This window comes from Pinus tabuliformis, chromosome 8 (assembly GCF_031772625.1).
Source record: "Pinus tabuliformis cultivar Carrire ecotype Pingquan chromosome 8, CPIR1, whole genome shotgun sequence".
In the NCBI taxonomy this organism is placed as follows: domain Eukaryota; kingdom Viridiplantae; phylum Streptophyta; class Pinopsida; order Pinales; family Pinaceae; genus Pinus; species Pinus tabuliformis.
The window spans coordinates 2,005,292,301-2,005,312,320 of record NC_142294.1 but is presented as its reverse complement, the minus strand read 5'-3'; the positions used below and the strand labels follow the sequence as shown (position 1 = coordinate 2,005,312,320).

At 33.7% G+C, this 20,020-nt stretch overlaps 1 protein-coding gene across 1 annotated transcript; it reads right to left on the bottom strand.

The window, feature by feature from the left end:
- Window positions 1-8,616: 8,616 nt before the first annotated feature.
- LOC149244473 (uncharacterized) lies at window positions 8,617-11,819 on the bottom strand. The gene is made up of 2 exons (XM_089368009.1): window positions 10,122-11,819; window positions 8,617-9,278 (listed from the first exon to the last, which is right to left on the bottom strand). Exons 1-2 carry the CDS (start codon window positions 11,536-11,538, stop codon window positions 9,091-9,093), a joined length of 1,605 nt encoding a protein of 534 aa, XP_089224135.1. The 5' UTR covers window positions 11,539-11,819; the 3' UTR covers window positions 8,617-9,090.
- Window positions 11,820-20,020: the final 8,201 nt, after the last annotated feature.

Below are 20,020 nucleotides of genomic sequence, written 5' to 3'. Positions count from 1 at the left end.
ATATCACCTTTGACCATACTTTCCACCATTGTTGGACACATCTGACATCGCAGAACAAATCACACCCATAGAGCTCAACCCAGATTGCATGGAAGAGGCCACAACTGATTATATCATGGACACACAGATGAAGAACACTCTCCAATAGAGGATACAACTATGTCATGTTTTCAAAGCAAGCCAACTCCTTCACCATGGCAAGTGGTTCACCAGGGACCAGGTTCAACAGAAAATTCCTCACCTCATGGAGCCTCTACACATAATGGGGACCATGGCTTCCTAAGGGGGAAGAATGATCCAAGTGGATATTGGTGGCCACCTTCCTATTCCACCTAGAACCCCCAGCCAGTTTCATTTGTTTCCTAATTCATTTCAACATTTACTATTTTTAGCAGTTTTTTCGGGTCCTGAACTTTTGAGTAGTTTTCAACCCCTAAAATACATTTTTTTTGGGTCTGCGATAGGCCCATGGCCATAGGTAAGGGCATGTGGCGAACCCTTTAGTACTCAGAGATACCTTTCCAACAATGTATCGTACACGCCAAACATAGATAATATGACCAAGTTACGACCCAGGACGTTGGCTTCCCAACTAACCCCAATGGGGCTCACAAACTCTTGGTCTCTTGGGTTATGGTTTTGGTTTTTTAGGGTTTTCTCATGTTTTCCAATAATAAATAGGACCTTAAGCCTCATTGTAACACAATTCAGAGGCATGTAGCCACCACATCTCTTCTCAGAGATAAGCTACCATCGCCCGAGGTATCTTATTTCCATTCTATCAGTAAGCACAGTTCAATATTTTTCTATTAATGAAATGAAGTGTTTTTTGGCTGCATCTCTGTGTTTATGATTATCTTTGTAAGTTTTTGAATTCCTTTTTAGGTTCGGATCATCCTGAGTGATGGTTTGGATTTCTGATGATGTGTAAAGGTGTTGTAGAGGATGTCATGATCCCTAGGGAAAATTTTAAGGATGGAAATTTATTTTAAAGTTTAGAAACCTTGGCGAATCTCACTAGTACATAATATGCAATTTGTAAAATGTTTGGTAATTTTTTTGTAAAAGTATTCAAATTTCTACTAATATTATATTGTCTCTATATAAAATTTTGGTGTTTTTAAGGTAAAACAATTTCACACTATAAAATTTGCACGAATAATTTTTAGAAAAAATGGAAATTAATGAATCGTTTTTTGGAAAAAGCATGGAAAATTAGCCCACTTGCGAATATTAGCCCCTAAAATTTTCCCTGAGATCTCATGTAGAACTGAGCTTCATGTTTGTTGCCACTTGTTATAGTTTTTTCTCTCTTGAGTTGGTTATTTCCCTTATGATGACTACATCATGTATGAACTCTTCAAGATGTTGTAGAGATGGTTTTGAGGTTTTTCATGGATTGGAAAAGATTTACAGATGTCAGTGATGTTGAGAAACAAGTTGGATGCAGTTATGAGTTGATTTGAGCGGTTTTCTATCATCACTCTGCCATAGTTGCATGGAGCCAATCGTGTGGGAGTGGGTTTAGGCTCCATTCGCTCGCTTGTGGGCTTGTGAGAGAGACTATGGATCACAGTCACATGGAGAGTGGGATTTTTACTGACTATGCATGTAGATGAAGTTTCTTTGGATTTCTTGTGCTCGTCGGATGATTTAATTGGTTTTATTGATGTATCTTCTTCGAGAATTTTCATGGAAGATTCCAATTGACTAAATCAACATGTCTTAATGTGTTTTGAAGTGTGAATGCATTAATGACGTGAGGAGTGGATTTAGTGGAAAAAATTATTTAAAATAAGGAGTAGCCACCATTGTGAGCGAGGAAACAAAGGAGAGATTTATGTAGAGAGCAGAGGGTGACCTCCCATAGAACATGATGATGCAAAGGTCGAATTTCTAGATAGGATTGCACAAAGATATAATATTATGAGATCAGAGAGCGAGGATATTTATGGAGAGGTCAACCATGATTTCAGAGAAGAAGGATTTGTTTTTCTGAATGTGATGGAGTTTGTAGAAGCTTGCAGCAGAGGATACTCATAGGGACATTCTATATTTGATTGTGTTAATGAAGAAACAATTTCATGTTATAGTTAGAAGTGATAGCCTCTTCTATGTTGTAGCTAACACGCTTATGATTGCAGGGATCAATGGTGTATTATTGAGATTTATATGTGTCTGATATGTGTGATTGCAGAGAAGGATTTGTATATGCTTCCAGTCACATTATGAATTGAGTTGCATGAGAGAGGACTTGTGTGTTGATATGATTGACAATTGTTGGTTATTGTTGGATCCATTTGAGCATGTTGTCATTGATATATATCCTTGTGTAGCTCAGTGAGAGAGATATAGTTGTGTATGTTGTTAAGAGTGCATATGTTGATGTATTGGGTTTGTTTTATTGAGATGATGTATTGAGCTTATCAAAGAGAGAAAGTTGTTGTTTTGTACAGGGGTCGAGTTTGAAACATTTTGAAATGTGGCCCTAGTGATCAACAGATCAAGATAACTTGGGGAAGAAAAGATGGGTGTTCCTAGCCTATGGGTGTAGGTAGCTTTAGTAGAGGAAGTAGCATTATCATAGTCCAATGGTTGTCAGGTGAGGCTTTTAGGGGATATGAGTCTCTAGTGGATGGGTGTTCTCATAGTCAATTTCACATGAGAAACTTCCTTGTTGTACATAGCTAGGTATGATGATGTAAATTGATTTTCTTGATTAATAAAATTAGAAGTAGAGCAGCAACAACATCAAATGGTGTTTTTTTCCTTGGAGGGGGGTTTTCCACCAGAGATCCTTGTGTCCTTTGTGAATGTGATTGTTTTGATTATGTTATGGCTTTCATATGATGATTGTTGTATTTGTCGGTTAATCTAATAATGGCATATTATGTGAATGTGTTTTAGTAAATTGAAAAGAAATAAAAAATTTAAGAAACATGGTCACTACTTTGTCACCCCCTCTTAGTAGTCAGCACATTTCCAACAAAGAGGATCTTGAGCTTGGTTGGCTTACAGAGGATCTATCCTCCTTGGAATTAAAAATCAATGAGGGAACCAAATCCACAATTTTAGGGAATTGGAGGGAAACAACCCCCCTCATCATGGAGGCTACTCTTCATCACTTTATGTATAAATAAGAGGGGCTAGTAGCCCACAGTGTATTTGAATAAGAGATTAGATTTTTGGAGCTAGGAGCAAGTCCTTTGTATTGAGAATTTTAACTATTGATGTATGAACAGTATTTCGAGTTAATGAAATCCAACTTATTTTCAATTTGAGTTGTCTTTATAGGATCCTGAGCTCCCTAGGGTTAGGGCCCAACCCTGGGTACTCAAGCCCCTTTATATTTTTTTCTTTTCTTTATGCATTCAATTTAGGTTAGTTTGTTGGTTATTACTTCATTTAAAAGCATTCTGGATAACAGAGTTTGTAGTAGATTTATAGTGTTAATATTCATGAGGGTTTTTTTTTTTTTTGTTTCAGGACTCGCTAAAAATATTTATGACTATCCATATGCTTTTTTAGTGACTAGTTTCCATTCGTTGCCCCTCTGCATTTCCATTTCTAAGTTCTATTTAATAACTAGTTTGCACTCAGTTAAAGGTTTTGGTTAGACAACATTATCACATGCATGCATTTATGGTGTACAATATTGTCACTTTTTTTAGCAACATGTTTAAATTATTCAGGTGCCCAAAAGTCCACCGTCATAACTCTGCTTCGATTTTCTACTATTTGTCCACAATTACAACTTTTCTACAAGAAGAGGATATATTTTTTTTTCTCTATATTATAAACTATATGACCCATATAAGGATTGGATAAGGCTCTTCCATCTCTCCTTTATCCATCCCAACCACCATCATTCACCTTCCCGCCTTCCCCTTCATTAAACTTGTTCTCGACATTTTCTTGTAACACTTACAAGACAATCCTGTAGCACTACGAAAAAACCTCCAAATGCATTATAATTTGCCCCATAACAATATTGACCACTCCTAGGCACTAAATAATGATCATAAAACCATAAATAAAAATAAAATGGATTCAGATACCTAGTAGGGACTTTCCTTTGGTTAATAAAGTAGATAGATAGTCATTCCCATGAATCCTGTAACAAAGCAGTAGCAATTTTCTGTTTATTTTTAGAACATATTAACGAGAATCTTTTGAGTTGAATACACTTGGATTGAGTCCTAAAAACATTATTCTTAATAACAAAATATACCCCATAGCATTTGCATTTGATCAGGTTAGGAATTTGGTAGGTTAATTAGCTCACTCATTCTCGAATTTCTAGTTTCTAGAGTAGTAATTTTCTACTAATTTTTAGCATATGTTAGAAAGGGTATTTTTGAGTGATTCCACTAGAATTGGAGTCCTAGGACATCCTAATTAATAAAAAAAAGTTACCCCATCTAATTTTCATTTGATTTTCTTGGGAATTTGGCAAGGTAACTAGAGAAACAACAATCTTGTAGCAATCATGTAACAATCCTGCAACAATTTGTTTTCAAGATATTCCTTTCCCAGATTCACTCCAAATTCATGGTAGAAGTAGATTTATATCCTTTGAATGCTCTAAGATCACTTTTTTTGAGTTAAGGCTTGGTTACGTCGCCATTTAGCTCTTATATTGCTTGCTTCTTGAATGTTGATTTCTACAATTAGTCTAGATTTACTTTCTAGTAAAAGTAGAATATATTTTCTTATTGTTATTTACCTTTTGCAGATTAGGATTGACAACTTACCTAGATCTTTTCTCATTTGAACTGTTTTCATTGCTTTCTTTCACTTGCATCGAAGAGAGTCAGACTAGGAAGAGGAAGGTGTCTGTTGCACATATAGTGTTGGTCCTCTTTAAGTTTGTACAAACCTCGGGTTGATAATTTATGTTGGTAGCCTTGGGAGTTACACCACTCTTCTTACAATACTGGGGTTCATAGAAGCATGGGTGATAATAATGAAGTGAGGTGATAATAGTCATGGTCAAGACTCAAGTCAATGAATACTCAATTCAATGAATTTTATGCATTTACCAAACCCTTGGGTGAAATGAAGCTTTCTTGATGTAGAGGCTAGTTGAACATTTAAACTAGCCATAATAATTATCAAGATGTAGCTTCTTAGGGAGTGTGCTAACTAGAATGAATACACAAAGAATACTAAAATGGTAAACTTATCAAATGTTATTATTGTTCATTCATAAGTTTAAATAAGAATTTTTATTAGTATTAAAATTTTCAACTCATAAATTTTATGACCTAGCTCTTATAATTGTTTTCTCTTTATAATTCCAGACTTCTAGAGAGAAGGATAAGCACACAAAAACAACTTTTCTCTGAAAAAACATTACACTCACACATAAATACATTTTCTTGTTGCGAGCTTGTCTAATTTTGTGTTTTTTTCCTTACAATATAAGTCTTATCCTAAGAGAGGAAAACTATACTTGAGTGGTTGGATAACAATGTGTTCTCTCATTCCTTTGACTTTAATTGGAAGAAAAACATAGTTTGACTTCTTGTGATAATGCTAAAAAACTAAAATATTACCCTTGCCCATAACATGTTTCCCGTTTTACTAAATCATATCTATCTTAATTTTTTTACTAATAATATTAAATTTGGTACTCTAAATTATATGTAAATAATATCTTAAACATTAAGATATTTATCCTTATAATATCTTCTCATATATGAAGTTTTTTAACTAGCTCTTCTGATCATATATTATTGTTACTTTCTTGTATTCTTACTCCACATTAATAAAATCTAACACTTTTTTTAAAACTTTATTTTAAACAACTTTGAAATCTCTAAATCAATATCTTCTCCAAAAGTATGAAAAATTAATAAGGAACCATGATGTCTTTTTTTCTTTCGTATTGAACCAATCACAACTGAAAAAATATAAATATAAGATTAAAAAAATTACAAAATAAAATAAAATATTTATATACTACTAAATATAAGATTAAAAAAATTACAAAATAAAATAAAATATTTAAATACTACTTAACATAAAGGGTGAAAATGCTATCATTATAAATATTAAAGGTTTTTTTGTTATTAAGTATTATAATTAAAGTATTTTTTAATTGAAATCTCAAATTTTTTTTTTTTAATTCCTCCTCAAATTAAAGTGAATGGAAACTAGTAAACAAGTTATATCCCTTTTATATCATAAATATTGATCTATGTTTGCAAATAATGTTAAATTTATATGTTTTTTTTTAATTCTTAACTTAAATCAATCTTATTTATCAAATTATCTAGCACACATTAAATATGTACTTTTTATATAGTGTAAAATTTATTATAATTTAGATGTGAGTAATGACAACATCACTGTTATGAGAAGGGAATACTTTCACTCACTCATGTCTCTGGGTCTTGGATCGTTAACCCGTTTCCTTATATGAATGGAAGACTAGCTCTTAGTCATACCTTGATATTAAACATGTATTAAAAATATTTTTTCAACTTTTATATAATTTTCAAGTTATAAATATTTAAAAAAATATTCAACATCCTATTTATTATTTTTTATATATATATTTTTAAATAAATAAAACTAAATATTGATAAAAATAATTAAAAACCATATGAATAATATATTTATATAAAATAGCTCATCATTATGTTACAAAGTATTAAGTAAAATATAAAATCAGGAATTCAAATTCCTTATTAGTCAAACTAACTCTATATATATATATATATATATATATATATATATATATATATATATATATATATATATATATACTTTATTACCATGCTTTGTCTTTATTCTTAATTTAACACATGAATGTCTTGTTTTAATAGGATGTCTTTTAACTTTTAATTTAACATATACTTTTTAGAATGAGTTTCTTTTTCATGGTGAATTGGTGTTTATTTTGCGGTAGAGTTTTTAATATTTTATTTTAATTGTCAATAATTATTTAGTGAATGGTAAAGGTTTGGTTTCTATTAAATATTTTAAAATATATTATTATGATTAGATATCATTTTTTGGGATTCAACTGCGTTAAGTAAGTCATTCAAACGTATGACCATTTCCATGAGAGGTAGTCGTAACTGACTAATTTCTCATGATTTTTGAATAGTTCACTTAGCACTCATTATGACCATTTCCATGAGAGGTAGTCGTAACTGACTAATTTCTCATGATTTTTGAATAGTTCACTTAGCACTCATTGCATCGGGTTAGTTCACTTAGCACTCATTATGACCATTTCCATGAGAGGTAGTCGTAACTGACTAATTTCTCATGATTTTTGAATAGTTCACTTAGCACTCATTGCATCGGGTGAGCAGATGCTCACACGGGTGAAGAAGTGGGATTGAAACTAGTGAAATGTGGAGAACGAATCACATAGCATCAATCATCACCTCCGGGGCTTGCACCCGGTAACCAGGACTTCCCAGGAGGTCACCCATCCCAGAACTCCTCTGGCTCAAGCGCGCTTAACTGTGGAGTTTTTTCCCCACAATCAAGCCCACTTAGCTTGCTACCCCATTTGCAAAACCTTAGCAAGTATTGTGCCTCATGAACCATTCAAGTAGAGATCCCTTGACTCTTTTCGAATTTAAGTATGGGGGATTTACGCAGTGCATTATATTAGATATCATTATTATGATTATTCAAGATTAATGATTGAAATTTATCATAGATATACTTAAGCTTTTATTTTTTTAAATTAAATTAATTAATTTTAAAAAATGTCATATTAACATGAATTATATTTTTTTTGACCATATGACATTAATAAAGTATGATACGATGAACCACACTAGTTGGTTCGAAACGCGTCGACAAATGATTTTCCATGTGATTTTCGCCGAAATCTTTCTCTAACATAGTATGATAATAACTCATGATATTGAAGAAAAATCTATTTCAAATTTCAAATTTTCCATTATAATATAAAAATGAATATATTTATAATTAATAATCTTGTTACGTAATATATATATATATATATATATATATATATATATATATATATATATATATAAATTTATATATATATAAATAAATAAATAAATATATATATATATATATATATATATATATATATATATATATAGAGGTTATTTATTTTAAATAATAATAATAAGTTTATGTACATGATCTTGGATAGATGGTGATAGGATGCTATGTTAAGGCATTCCATGATGTGAAGACAATGCTTCAATTTCTCACCCACTAAATTTTAAGTTATGTATTAGACATGATGAAAACATAGTTCTACCAAACTTACAAAAAAATTAATAAATTTATAACTATAACAATATAAAATATATTATAATTGAAATGTTTTCATACGTCTAAAGAGTCATCAAACTATTAATCTACTGATATTTAATATAATAAACTATGCAAATCAAAGATTAAATTTGCATAATCAATTCCTAATGACAGCTGCATAGTATTAAGCATATAATAACGACACTATGTTGTTAAAAACTATGTTTTACTTTTAATTATGTACATATCAAACACAATTTTAACCGTACATATGACATATCGTCTTATATGATCATTACTGAATATACGTAAGTTGCACATTCATATGGAACATATCGATGCAGGATCTGGTTTCCACTCTTTATGTCGCTTTCCCGTTTTTTGTGAGCATCTGCTATCGACTCTCAGCCCTCGGATTTAAACAAGTCTGGCTGCTCTAGTAGCAATCATGAATAAAGTATTGGTATGCTGCCAAGCTATGTAAAAACAACCACTGATTTTAACATTATCAAAACAAATTATATTCACGCTAAGCTTTATGATCTGACAGCGAGGAACCAAGTTCTATGATCCAACCGCTACCAAACTTAATCACCCAATAGATTTGACCAAAGACTCCAGGCGACACAACAGACCGGTACTCCTAGATTTAATGTGAAACACTAACCATTTCATTGAGCAAATCAAGCCATTCAGGTTTTGGAGGATGCATTCAGACTGACAGCTACGGCAAACGGTTGAAGGGTTCTGAAAGAGAAGTGTTCATTCCCACACTTCCACCGTGATCGTTGAACGTGGTCAACATAAAGCTAAATTCTTTAGCAACCTTTATAAACTGCTCTTTAGCAGACCACCCACAACCATTACCTGTTGCTTTCCATCAATTCTGTTTCCATACCATTTCATGGAAAACAACGTAGCCAAAGCAGCCTGTACATCTCCACGCTTTCCAAATAATGAGGGTTTTCCGGCAAGGCATTCTCCTTTTAATTTCTCGACGACCAAAGCATCGGATGCTGCAGTTGCCATTCATGAAATGTTGTCAATGGCATGAAATGTGTCTACAGTACTAAATCTGGAATATCATCTGTAACTATTTCAAAAGAAAAGCAAGAAAAATAAAGAAATGCAGAACAGCTGAGAGCAATCAGTGAAATGTAACAGGGAATAAAGTCTATAATTAATTGTTACAGATTATTATAATGGAATGGTTTTTTTTATAGATTATTATGATGGAATGGTTTTTACATGGAAAATTTATTATAATTCAGTTGTAAAATGACCAGTGAGGTTGTCATCAGTAAAAGTAGGCCAACTCAACATTGTCATTCAAGTAAAACCAGGTCAAGGAGGAGTTCAGCAAGGGGTGAGACTTTCACTCCTGACAAATGCCTCTTAAACAGTTAACCTATTTCCTTAAGTCAAAAAAGTTCTTAGCCCCACAAAAATAGCCAGTTGTCTATAATGGGACTTTTTGGAAGCTTTTCTGGTGGGGTTTTCCGGTCAAAATGACCCAGCAATTTATTGGAACAGCAAGTTTGATAGCTAGTTTCTGCACAATCAAAGTATCACAGGGGTTTTCAAGGGTGCTGAATCCAAATATGCAAAATATGCAGTTAAAAAACCATTTTAACTGCAACAAATCAAGATTTAACCTCAATTTCTTCCGCCAGATTCCGTCACGGGAATCTCCAAAAAATCACATTATAAACAATGACCAAAAATAGTTTTAATGAATAATTCAGACACAGTTATAATGAAAATATTAGAAAAACATCTGTTTATATGTATATCTATATATAGCATAATGTTAGTAAAACATCGGTTTATATATATATTGCAGACGGAACGCTGAGTACCTTTTGTAACGTTCACGACTGAGTGTGCCCCTTGCAGCCTTTTACTCCATTCATCCATTATGTCCCATTCTCCACCTGGGTTCGGATGCTCCTCCTTCATATCTATGTTGCCCGTTGCCTGCAATAAGTTGACCTCATTTCTTCTTTCTTGCCTTTGATCCAGAAACATCCTAACTGTCGACAAGAGTATTTGTATCTCCAGGATCTTCGCCACACCCCTGAGGACTAATTCCCCCATTTTCAAAATTTTGCCAAAGAATTCCAAATCCAACTCAAGTTTTGAGATATGATTATACTTGAACATGGTCAGAGCATCTACACTGGATACGAAAAATCCTTCTTTGACCTTCACGTACAAGCAGTACTCACCATAGCTCAATTCTGCTGAGTGTATGATACCATTATTGATTTGAAATCCATATGATTCTATGCAAGGCTTTGCTCTCTGAACCACATCAACAAATTGGCACTCATCCAAATTTTTGAATTTGACAAATGTAGTTACAGGGTAAACACTTTTCTCTTCTTCTGTTGTGGTGTAATAAGCATAGCCATACCTCCTATCACAAGCTGCCCATCTCTTGCTAAACCAACTGAAGAAAATATAAAGAAGCTTGCACTTTCTGAATATCCACAACTTCACTGCTTTGGTTAAATAAGACATGAAATGCTCGTACACTTTCAACAAAGGGGTCCTTACGAAATCTACAATAATCAGAATGAGCGTGCAGAGAGCTGATGGATTAGACAATCCCTTGGCCTGTAATAGCAGGGGTATCGTCGCTAGGAAGGCAGAAAGCCTCACATTCCATGAAATGTTATATTGCTTTCCGAATATGCAGGGTGCATACAACTCATTTATGTGGTACTCCTTGGAAAGCATAGTTTCAAACATTTCTTCTTTGCTGATGACTGTCCCCATAACCAATTCGTTGGCAATGAGCTCCACTTCTTTTAACAGAATCATACCATCATGAATATCATACATCGCCCACTCGAAAAGTATGTCTTGATGGCAGAAGTAATAACTTCCATTGAATTCAACGGTATACCAATACCAGTTAAAATCAATCAACTTAACACCATTGATATTTCTGTTACTCTTCTCATCGAAATAGTGCTTCTTAAATTCTTCCCACGATGGTTCCCACGATTTCCCAAGACTATATTTCTTAGATATGTGTATAACATCCGGCTTCTCGTTTCCATCTTCCATTTTAGTGTAAGGAACACCATAGGCGTCTTCCTGAATGTGTGTGTTCCTTCTGAACAAAAACTTCAGCTGGCCCTTTATTGCCATTTGGCAGAGATAATAGACAGAATTTACAAAGGTGGTGTCCCTGGCAATCTGCCAGATCGCATACAGCCATTGTATGAGGATGAAAATTTGCCCCTTCAAGAAATCACTGAAGCTCATTTTCTTTCACCTGTCTGTAAATTGCCTTGATTAATTCCGGCTTTCCCCAGCCAAAATGTTATACAATATTACAGCTCAACTATCGAGAACTATACCCACATTTCAATAAGATGCTCTGAGATACAAGGAAGAATTCCTCACCATATATTTTGGCTGGTTTGTCGCCTCTGTTTTCAACTTAAATAAACCCTTCTGTGGTATTATGTACCTGAGAATTGGGTTTTCCTAGCTCTTAACCTCCTGAAATTTAACTTGTAAAAGCGATGCAAAAATCAATTCCGTGCAACGAACAAAATTATTACTTGCTACTAAATTATTGCCATGAAGTTAATAAAACTTATACCCATCAAACCTTTGCATGAAGAAAATCAAAAGCTATTCTTTGTAACGAACGGAATTCTTTCTTGCTACTGAATTATTGGCATAAACTTTAAAAGACTTATACCAGTGAATCCTTTGCATTGGCATAAATTTTGAATAACTTATACCAATGAATCTTTAACATGTAGTAATTAAATATATAAATTTGAATTAAATGATAGGGAAATTTGATATATCAAAATTACAGTTTGAGTGGATTTAATGGTTAACAGTACGTTTTCTTTTTTTTTAAGAGGTCACAGATTTAAAAGTAAAGAGAGGTAAAGTATGTATGTTTTTCTAGAATTAGCAGTGAAATCACTGCAAATTAACTTTGACATAATTATTATCACTCCACTTAACATTTTTTTATAATTACATTAAAATTCTGGAAACAATCCTCCACATATTAGTAATATAAAATTTTTATATTTTTTCCTTAAACAATTGTGTTGAAATAATAAATTTGAATTATTAAAAATACACCATTCTAATATTATTTAATTTTCATAAAATTAAATTCATTTATACATTAAAAACACATTTTAAATTACCAAATAATTATAAACTTTCTAGTCTCTTCGAATAAAATAAATAAAAACATCATTCACTTCAAACCTTCACGTGACAATCAAAAGTTAATGTTAAAGTAATGGATGCAAAGTGATAACATCAATTCTCTGTACGCCCCCACGGACAAGGCTTCATTAGTACTGTTGTGTGGAATCTAGAAATTTCCCAGAAAAACAACGTACGTAGATGGCACTAATTTGACCGAGTGTCAGCCTAGCTAGAGAAAGAAAAGGAAAACGTTGCGAGTGAGTGGGGACCTTTTTCTAATGGGGTGCTAGGCCACAAATTTCCCGGAAAAATAACGTAGATATGAACATTGCCACTGATTGGGCCGAGAGTCTGTCTAGTTAGAGAAGGGAATTAAATTAAAGCATTGATAGTGAGCGGACCTTTTTCTTTTTCTTTTTGTCTTTTGTCAAGAATACCAAAACAGTATGGGCCGAGAGTCTGTCTAGTTAGGGAAGGGAATAGTGAGCGGACCTTTTTCTTTTTCTTTTATTCTTTTGTCAAGAATAGCAAAATAGTATCATTATAATACCTTTTTATTTTATTCCTTTAGGCTTTTGTGGAGTATCATTATAACCAGGGACCCTTTTGTCTTTTTTTTTTTTTTCTCCAGAATATAAAATTGACAATTGAAAAAGTATAGCTTAATTGTTGATAAAAACAAATTTTAAAGGGAACAAATTTTAAATGATAATTTAATAGGAAATACAAATCTTAGCTACTAATTAATTAAATGGAAACTTGAGCTACTAATTAAATGGAAACCTGAGCATTGACCAAGCAAATGTAAAGCCTATCTTGTCAACTACCGAACACAATCATGTAAACACTAGACAATCCAAGCTCTGCTAATGCCAAATAGGACTCTCAACTCAAAATAAAATCTCTATTCAAGTTCCTACACTAGGTTCAATCTTGAGTCCACTTTGTGTGCAACCTAAGGAATAAAATCATAGCGTGAATCAGATTCTAGTTCTTATCAACACACTCAAACGTGTTAACTTATGTGAGCATCATTTGTGTGCATAAAAAAAAACAACCTCACTCTATCCTAAAGTTCTCTCAAAATTGTAATCACACTTCAACAAATGACTTATCTCAATCAAACATGAATACTCGAAACTATGTTACCAACACACATGCAAAGAAGAAACTAGAGGCAGAGTGTTCTACAACCTTAGAAAATACAAACCAATATTCTTTAAACAACTAATTAAGCGATGTTAAACATGTATTAACTCAAACAATTAAAGTCTCATTTTCATTGAATCCAAATGATTAAAGGTATAATTTATGTGAATTAAATCAACAACAATGATGGGATGGGTGAACTTGGTAAATAAAACAACTACATAAATTAGATATGCAAACTCTGTTTTGCACCAATACAAAAGGGATCAAATAATGTAACAAAATTCAACTCAAATAGATCATGCTTTCAACTTGTGGTAACTAGGGTTATTATTGTTGACAAGCTTCAAATCTAGCCATGTTTCTTTTCAACCCTTGACAAAATTATTAACTTGTTTAATCTAAAGATCTCATTATATCATTTCCAACCCAACTCACTATATTGTAAGCAAACGGTTTCAAATACCCACATATTTTTTGCACCTATACTTTAGGGTTAGAGAGATCTTGTTTTAGAGTACCTTTGTATCACTACTTCATTAATTCACCACAAATCCGCAACAGGCATAAAACCCCAAAACAGAGCTTGCATTAAAATGTTGGTATAACAATTCACCTTTTACTATATGACAAAGTATTTTTATAGCTTTATCATTTTCATTCACATAATTGAATCTATATAATATTTTCAAAGAGATGTATCACACTTATACTATAAACTTCCATATCTGAATTCCAGATAATCATAAGCTTAAGAATTGAATGGATATCAAAGAGGCAGAGTATATGAAATTACCACACAACACCTGATAAATTTGTAAGCAAACCACACAATCAATGCTTCTCATCTATTAAAGAATGCACACTAGATTAGTAAACCACATAAGAAACAAATAATAAGAGAGGTGTCAAGTTGGTTGGTGGGCCCAACAAATCGAGCTCATGCCCTCTGTATAAAATTAGATCACAGAGTCAAAATAACCATTAGGTAAACTAGAAATGGAGAAAAAAAACCTCACATTAGTGCTTGTATTAATAAAATTCAATCTTTTACATATGAGGCCTTATGCTCCAAGCTCCTAGACCAGAAATATCAAACTAGAATAACATCCTTCTTCCATAAGCCATGGCTGGGATTTTTATGAAGGTTAAAAGACGATTTTTGGCTCTAACAACCCAATTTTTCAATTCTAGAAAATTATGCATTTTTAACAAATTGTCCTCAAAGAACCCCGCATAACTCTCGGGCCATGATGAATTTTGGAAACCTGTTTGAAGGGAGCATAACTATCCTTATTTTCAACAAAATCCATTTCTTAGAATTCTAAGATTTTTCTTCATCTGTATGAAAATTGAGGAAAAAAATGGCACTTTTAAAAATGTGCAAATGTTGGGGCTGATTTGTCAATTTACTTCTAGAAAATCACATGTGTGACTTGGGTCCATTCTAACTCATTTGGAGGTGTTAAAAAATTATTTTGGATAGAAAACATCTTTGAATTTTCCTGAAAAGTTGCAAATGTATGAAAGCCCCAAATTGGTGCACGAATGTTGCTCTTTAGTGTAGGAACAAATCAGTGAAAGATAAGTGCACCTCTGACTGTGAAATAGGCTCCAAAATAGTTCCAAACACATGTTTTAACTACCAGCTAGCATTTTCCTTTGTGGAAAGCCTCAATGATGAAGTTGTCCAGATATACTTGGTGCAGGATCCCTATGCAATGCAGGAACAAGACAATCTACATAAACAACATTTTAATGAACATTAGTCCTAAAAAATGCATATAACGAAGGTGTTCTTAGATAAAATAAAAACCAAGCACAAATCTTCGCTATTGCATCAAAAGAATGTAGAAGTGCAAGGTAGAAGTTCATAAGCCAGTAAAACAAGGGAATAAGCAGGGCATCATATAGGAAAAAAGATGCATTAAGTACAACAATTCCAAGGTGTGACATCTGCCTATGCCGATCATCTTGCATGTCCTCATGCAAGCGAATCAACTTTTGTATTAATGCTCCCTTGTAAAAAACTAAAATTGAAACATTTATGGGTGACCTTGCACTTGCAATAATGTTCCTGCAACTTTGTATAGACAAAAAATCCTCTGCTTAGGAATTGTTGTTCTGAGAAGGGAAATACATGTTGGTTTTTTTGTACTTTTCATTCATTAAGACTGATTTTCAAGAGAATAAATAATGCGAGGGCTACCCTAGGAATATTAATAATGTTGTTATTGCAAAGATATTGTTATCATGAAATAACCAACCATCAAAATTTGCACGAAGCATCTCAAGAGAAACCCTAATCAACAATTCTTCATCTCAATATCCTCATTACAAATAAAAGTGACATAATTTGAAAGAAATGGTGTTAAAAAATGGATGTAAATAGGGACAAGGAAAGATGACAAAACAAAACCTTCCCAGGATGACCATCTTACCGTTATCCAAGCATATAGCTGAAGCTCCTCTTGCTCATGCAAAGTGAATCACCTGCACTAAGGGTCCCACATCCATGAAAACCTTCATACTTCTAAAATATAGAACTCCAAAGAAAATTACTAAAAGGAGATATGATAATGAGTTCAGGGAAAGACAAAAACGACCAAGTAAATCAAAGTGTAAAATTAACTTTAATACCACATGCATGGCCCTACTGCCAACAAGCGTCTATAGCCTCGACAAGGATGCCTTTTAACCTCGTGAAATCCTTGTGTCCCATATATTAGATATAGATTCAGAGTGATTTAAAAGAATTTACTTTGGTTTAGGAATTAACTAAAGGTTGTTGTCCTCGCTTGGTAACCTACTAACGACAATGTCATTCACAAGAACTAACAAGAATAAACAAACCAACTCATGATGAGACCTCTTCTCTTCTAGATTTTCAACTCCAAGCTATTTCCTTGGCTTGGTGACCAATAGTGGTAATGTAATTCTCATTAGGACCTATGATCATGGTAGGCTGGCTGGTAATGAGATCTCCTATCACTTAACTGATTAATTTATGTTAAAATAAAGCATGATTATAATTAAACTTAAATGGGTTACTTAATAGCGGAGGTGGAAAATCTGCTCCTTAAGAGCACAAGTTGATGTGAAAATATTTTAATGACTAATATTAACTGGATGGTATTTCTAACCTAAAGACTTATTTTAAAGAAATCATCTCAGATAATGACTTAAGGGTTCCTCGAGTTAATCATGATAGGGTTCTCATGAGAGCTCATTAGGGTTTTATAGGAGTGGTCCACCATAGGAGGATTTTCATCAATACCTTCAAAGAGAAACTTGAAAATATTTCTTGGATGACAATTTGTTTAAATAACTAGGCGAGGGTTAGGGTTTTGGCTTGTGAATGGAAAGTATTAAGCATAACAATGACAAGTCCCCTTGACTGACTCAATGAATAACCAAACAATTGTGAAGAAGAACCACCCAATCAATTATCAATGTCACTTTACAAGATATGAGGTATTAAGAGTGATTAATTATAACAAGACTTACCACAAGAGTCCCATCAATAGGTCCCATAAATGGGTCCCGTCAATAGGTATATTTTTAGGTTCATTATGTTATCCTCCAACCTTTAAAACTCTCATTTTATCACATTAATTCACATTTTTATCCATAATATGCCTAGTAAGAAGACTAAAGGGTGTTTTTCATATTGCAAAGGGTGTTTTTCATATTGCATGGCCTAATGTGATTAGTATGTAGGAAAAATAAGCATTTTTGGAGATATTTACTATACAGGGGATTGATGGGGACAACCAGTGAGAATATAGTATGCTTGTCCACCTCATTAAATCTCCAACTCGGCTTGAGATAAAAAAATCCTCACCAACAACTCGAACTCACTAGAAGCCAAGCAAATCCGAGTACATATGAATATCAAAGGGAACCAGATCCACAAATCTCGAGATTTTGGAGGGAATCACTCCTCTTTTCAAGAGAGATGCCCTCAACTACTTTTTGTATAAATAAACTAGCCAAAAGGCTCATTAGGATTCAAATTTTTGTTGCAGCTAGGAGTAGCTACTGAGAGCCCAGTGATTGAAATTGTTATTCTTATCTTTGATATGTTGTATGTGACTCTTATTTTCTGTTAATAGGAAGTTCACTGTTGGTGTGCATTTGAGTTAGTTGTGAAGGGTCAAAATGCTTAGGTTTGGGCCCAACTGAGAGGCTTTAGTCCCTCTCTTGTATTTCTTCCTTGTTCTTGCTCAAGTTATTGCAATTCTTTTCTTCTTTTAGTAGGTGTTATATTACAAAATTTGTAGTTGCAGGTTTTCCTATAACCTCTCTTGTGGGAAGAGTGATTGGAAGATCTACAATAACAACCCAAAAATATTTGTTTATGATTTCTTGGAAATTTTTAAGTATGGGATTGTAATCCTTATGCATGTTTAGTTTCTGCACTTTAGGAGTTAGTAGCATTGGTTTGGAAATTATATGTTGTGTTGTAGGTTGGAGTGGATTATAATAAAATTCAACTCATCTTTCCATGTTAATTTACTTTGTTGTAAAAGTGATCATTTAATGAATGTGTTTGACTATTTTGCAGGGATTGAGTTGACGTGTAGGGGTGTGAATAACTTTCTACATCCACTTAGGGCACTCCATCTCCCTCCTAGACACCTCGCATTGCCTCCAAAATCTGTCATCGAGATCACTCTATAAGGTAAATGGAGGACAGTGTGGGCACAAACGTTGGTGCAAGATAGACCTCCCATAGGTACTAGGCTTGGCCAAAAGACTCCCACACCCTTCACACACCTTATTATACCTTCATCCTGTAGGTTTTAACCCCGTACAGAAATTACTTGCATACGAATTCTAAAACATATAAAATAAACAATGCGAGATCATAACACATAAAACACATATACAAAGAGATTTTCCCCTAGACCCCAAAACTGGGACTACCAGCTTGATTTTTCATTATGTTCCTTTCAATGTTACAACACATATTTATACATGCCAAAGCATCCAATACCATGGACCGAAAACCATCATGTCCAAAACCATGGACCGAAAACCATCGCATCCAAAACCATGTGCGAAAAAACATGCACAAAACCATAGGTAGGTCCACCCAACCTAATATAGGGTCCAATTTTTTTTTTTTCGTGGAATGAATATAACACAACCCAACATTCTCCCACTTGTTGTTTTCTTTCCACAGGGGGCCACAGGAGAGCTTAGTCATTTATCCAGCCCTGCAATTGCCATTGTTTCTCTACACCAAGAGAACTTCTCAGAGCTCACAAATTTTGTCAATGCATCTGCAGTATTCTTCAAAGTGTCCACCTTTACCAACAACACCTTTTTGTATTCTATCATAACCCTCACAAAGTGATATTGAACATCAATGTGTTTTGTCTTTGAATGATAAGTAGGGTTCTTTGCCAAGAAAATTGCACTTTGGATGTCAGAGTCTATCCTTGTAGCTCCCTGTACTAACCCCATACTTGAACACAATCTCTGCAACCAAACTGCTTCCTTGCTTGCATGAGTCATTGCCATGTATTCTGCCTCTGTAGTTGATAGTGCCACTACAGATTGTTTCTTACTCATCCAACTAACTGCAGCTCCAAATAGGTTAAACACATACCCACTTGTAGATCTTCTTTGATCCAGATCTCCAGCTTAGACTGCATCAACAAAGCTGTGAATATCCAACACTATGTCCAATCCTGGTCTTCCTTGGTAGCACAAACCATAATCACTATTGCCATGCAAATAACTGAAAACCCGCTTCACTCTTGTCCAATGCTCCTTTCCTAGTTTTGACATAAACCTGCTCAATACTCCCACTATATGTGCAATGTCTGGCCTAGTATAGACCATTGCATACATCAGGCTACCGAATGCACTTGCATATGGAAAATGGGATATGTCGTCTTCCTCTTATTATGTCTTGGGACACTGTTTAGTAGATAACTTCACACCTATAGGAATAGGAACCTTCACTGGCTTACTATCCTACATATTAAACCTTTGCATTATTGTCTTAAAATACTTCCTCTAGTTTAACCATAGCTTCCTCTTTGTCCAATCTCTTTTAATTTCCATGCCCAAAATATAGTTTGTAGCACCGAGATCTTTCATGTTGAATTTGGAGGACAATTGGGTCTTCAAATCCTAGATAATTTCTTTGTCAGTTCCAACCAGCAAGATATCATCCACATACAAGATCAGATAAATAACATGGTCACCAATTAATTTAAAATACACACATTGATCTTCTTTGCTTCTGGTGAAGCCAAGTCCCTATATAAATGTATCAAATTTTTGATACCACATCCTTGGTGACTGTTTTAATCCATACAAAGACTTCTTTAACTTGCATACAAGTTCTTTCTCACCCTTCACCACAAAGCCTTCAGGTTGGTTCATGTAGATCTCC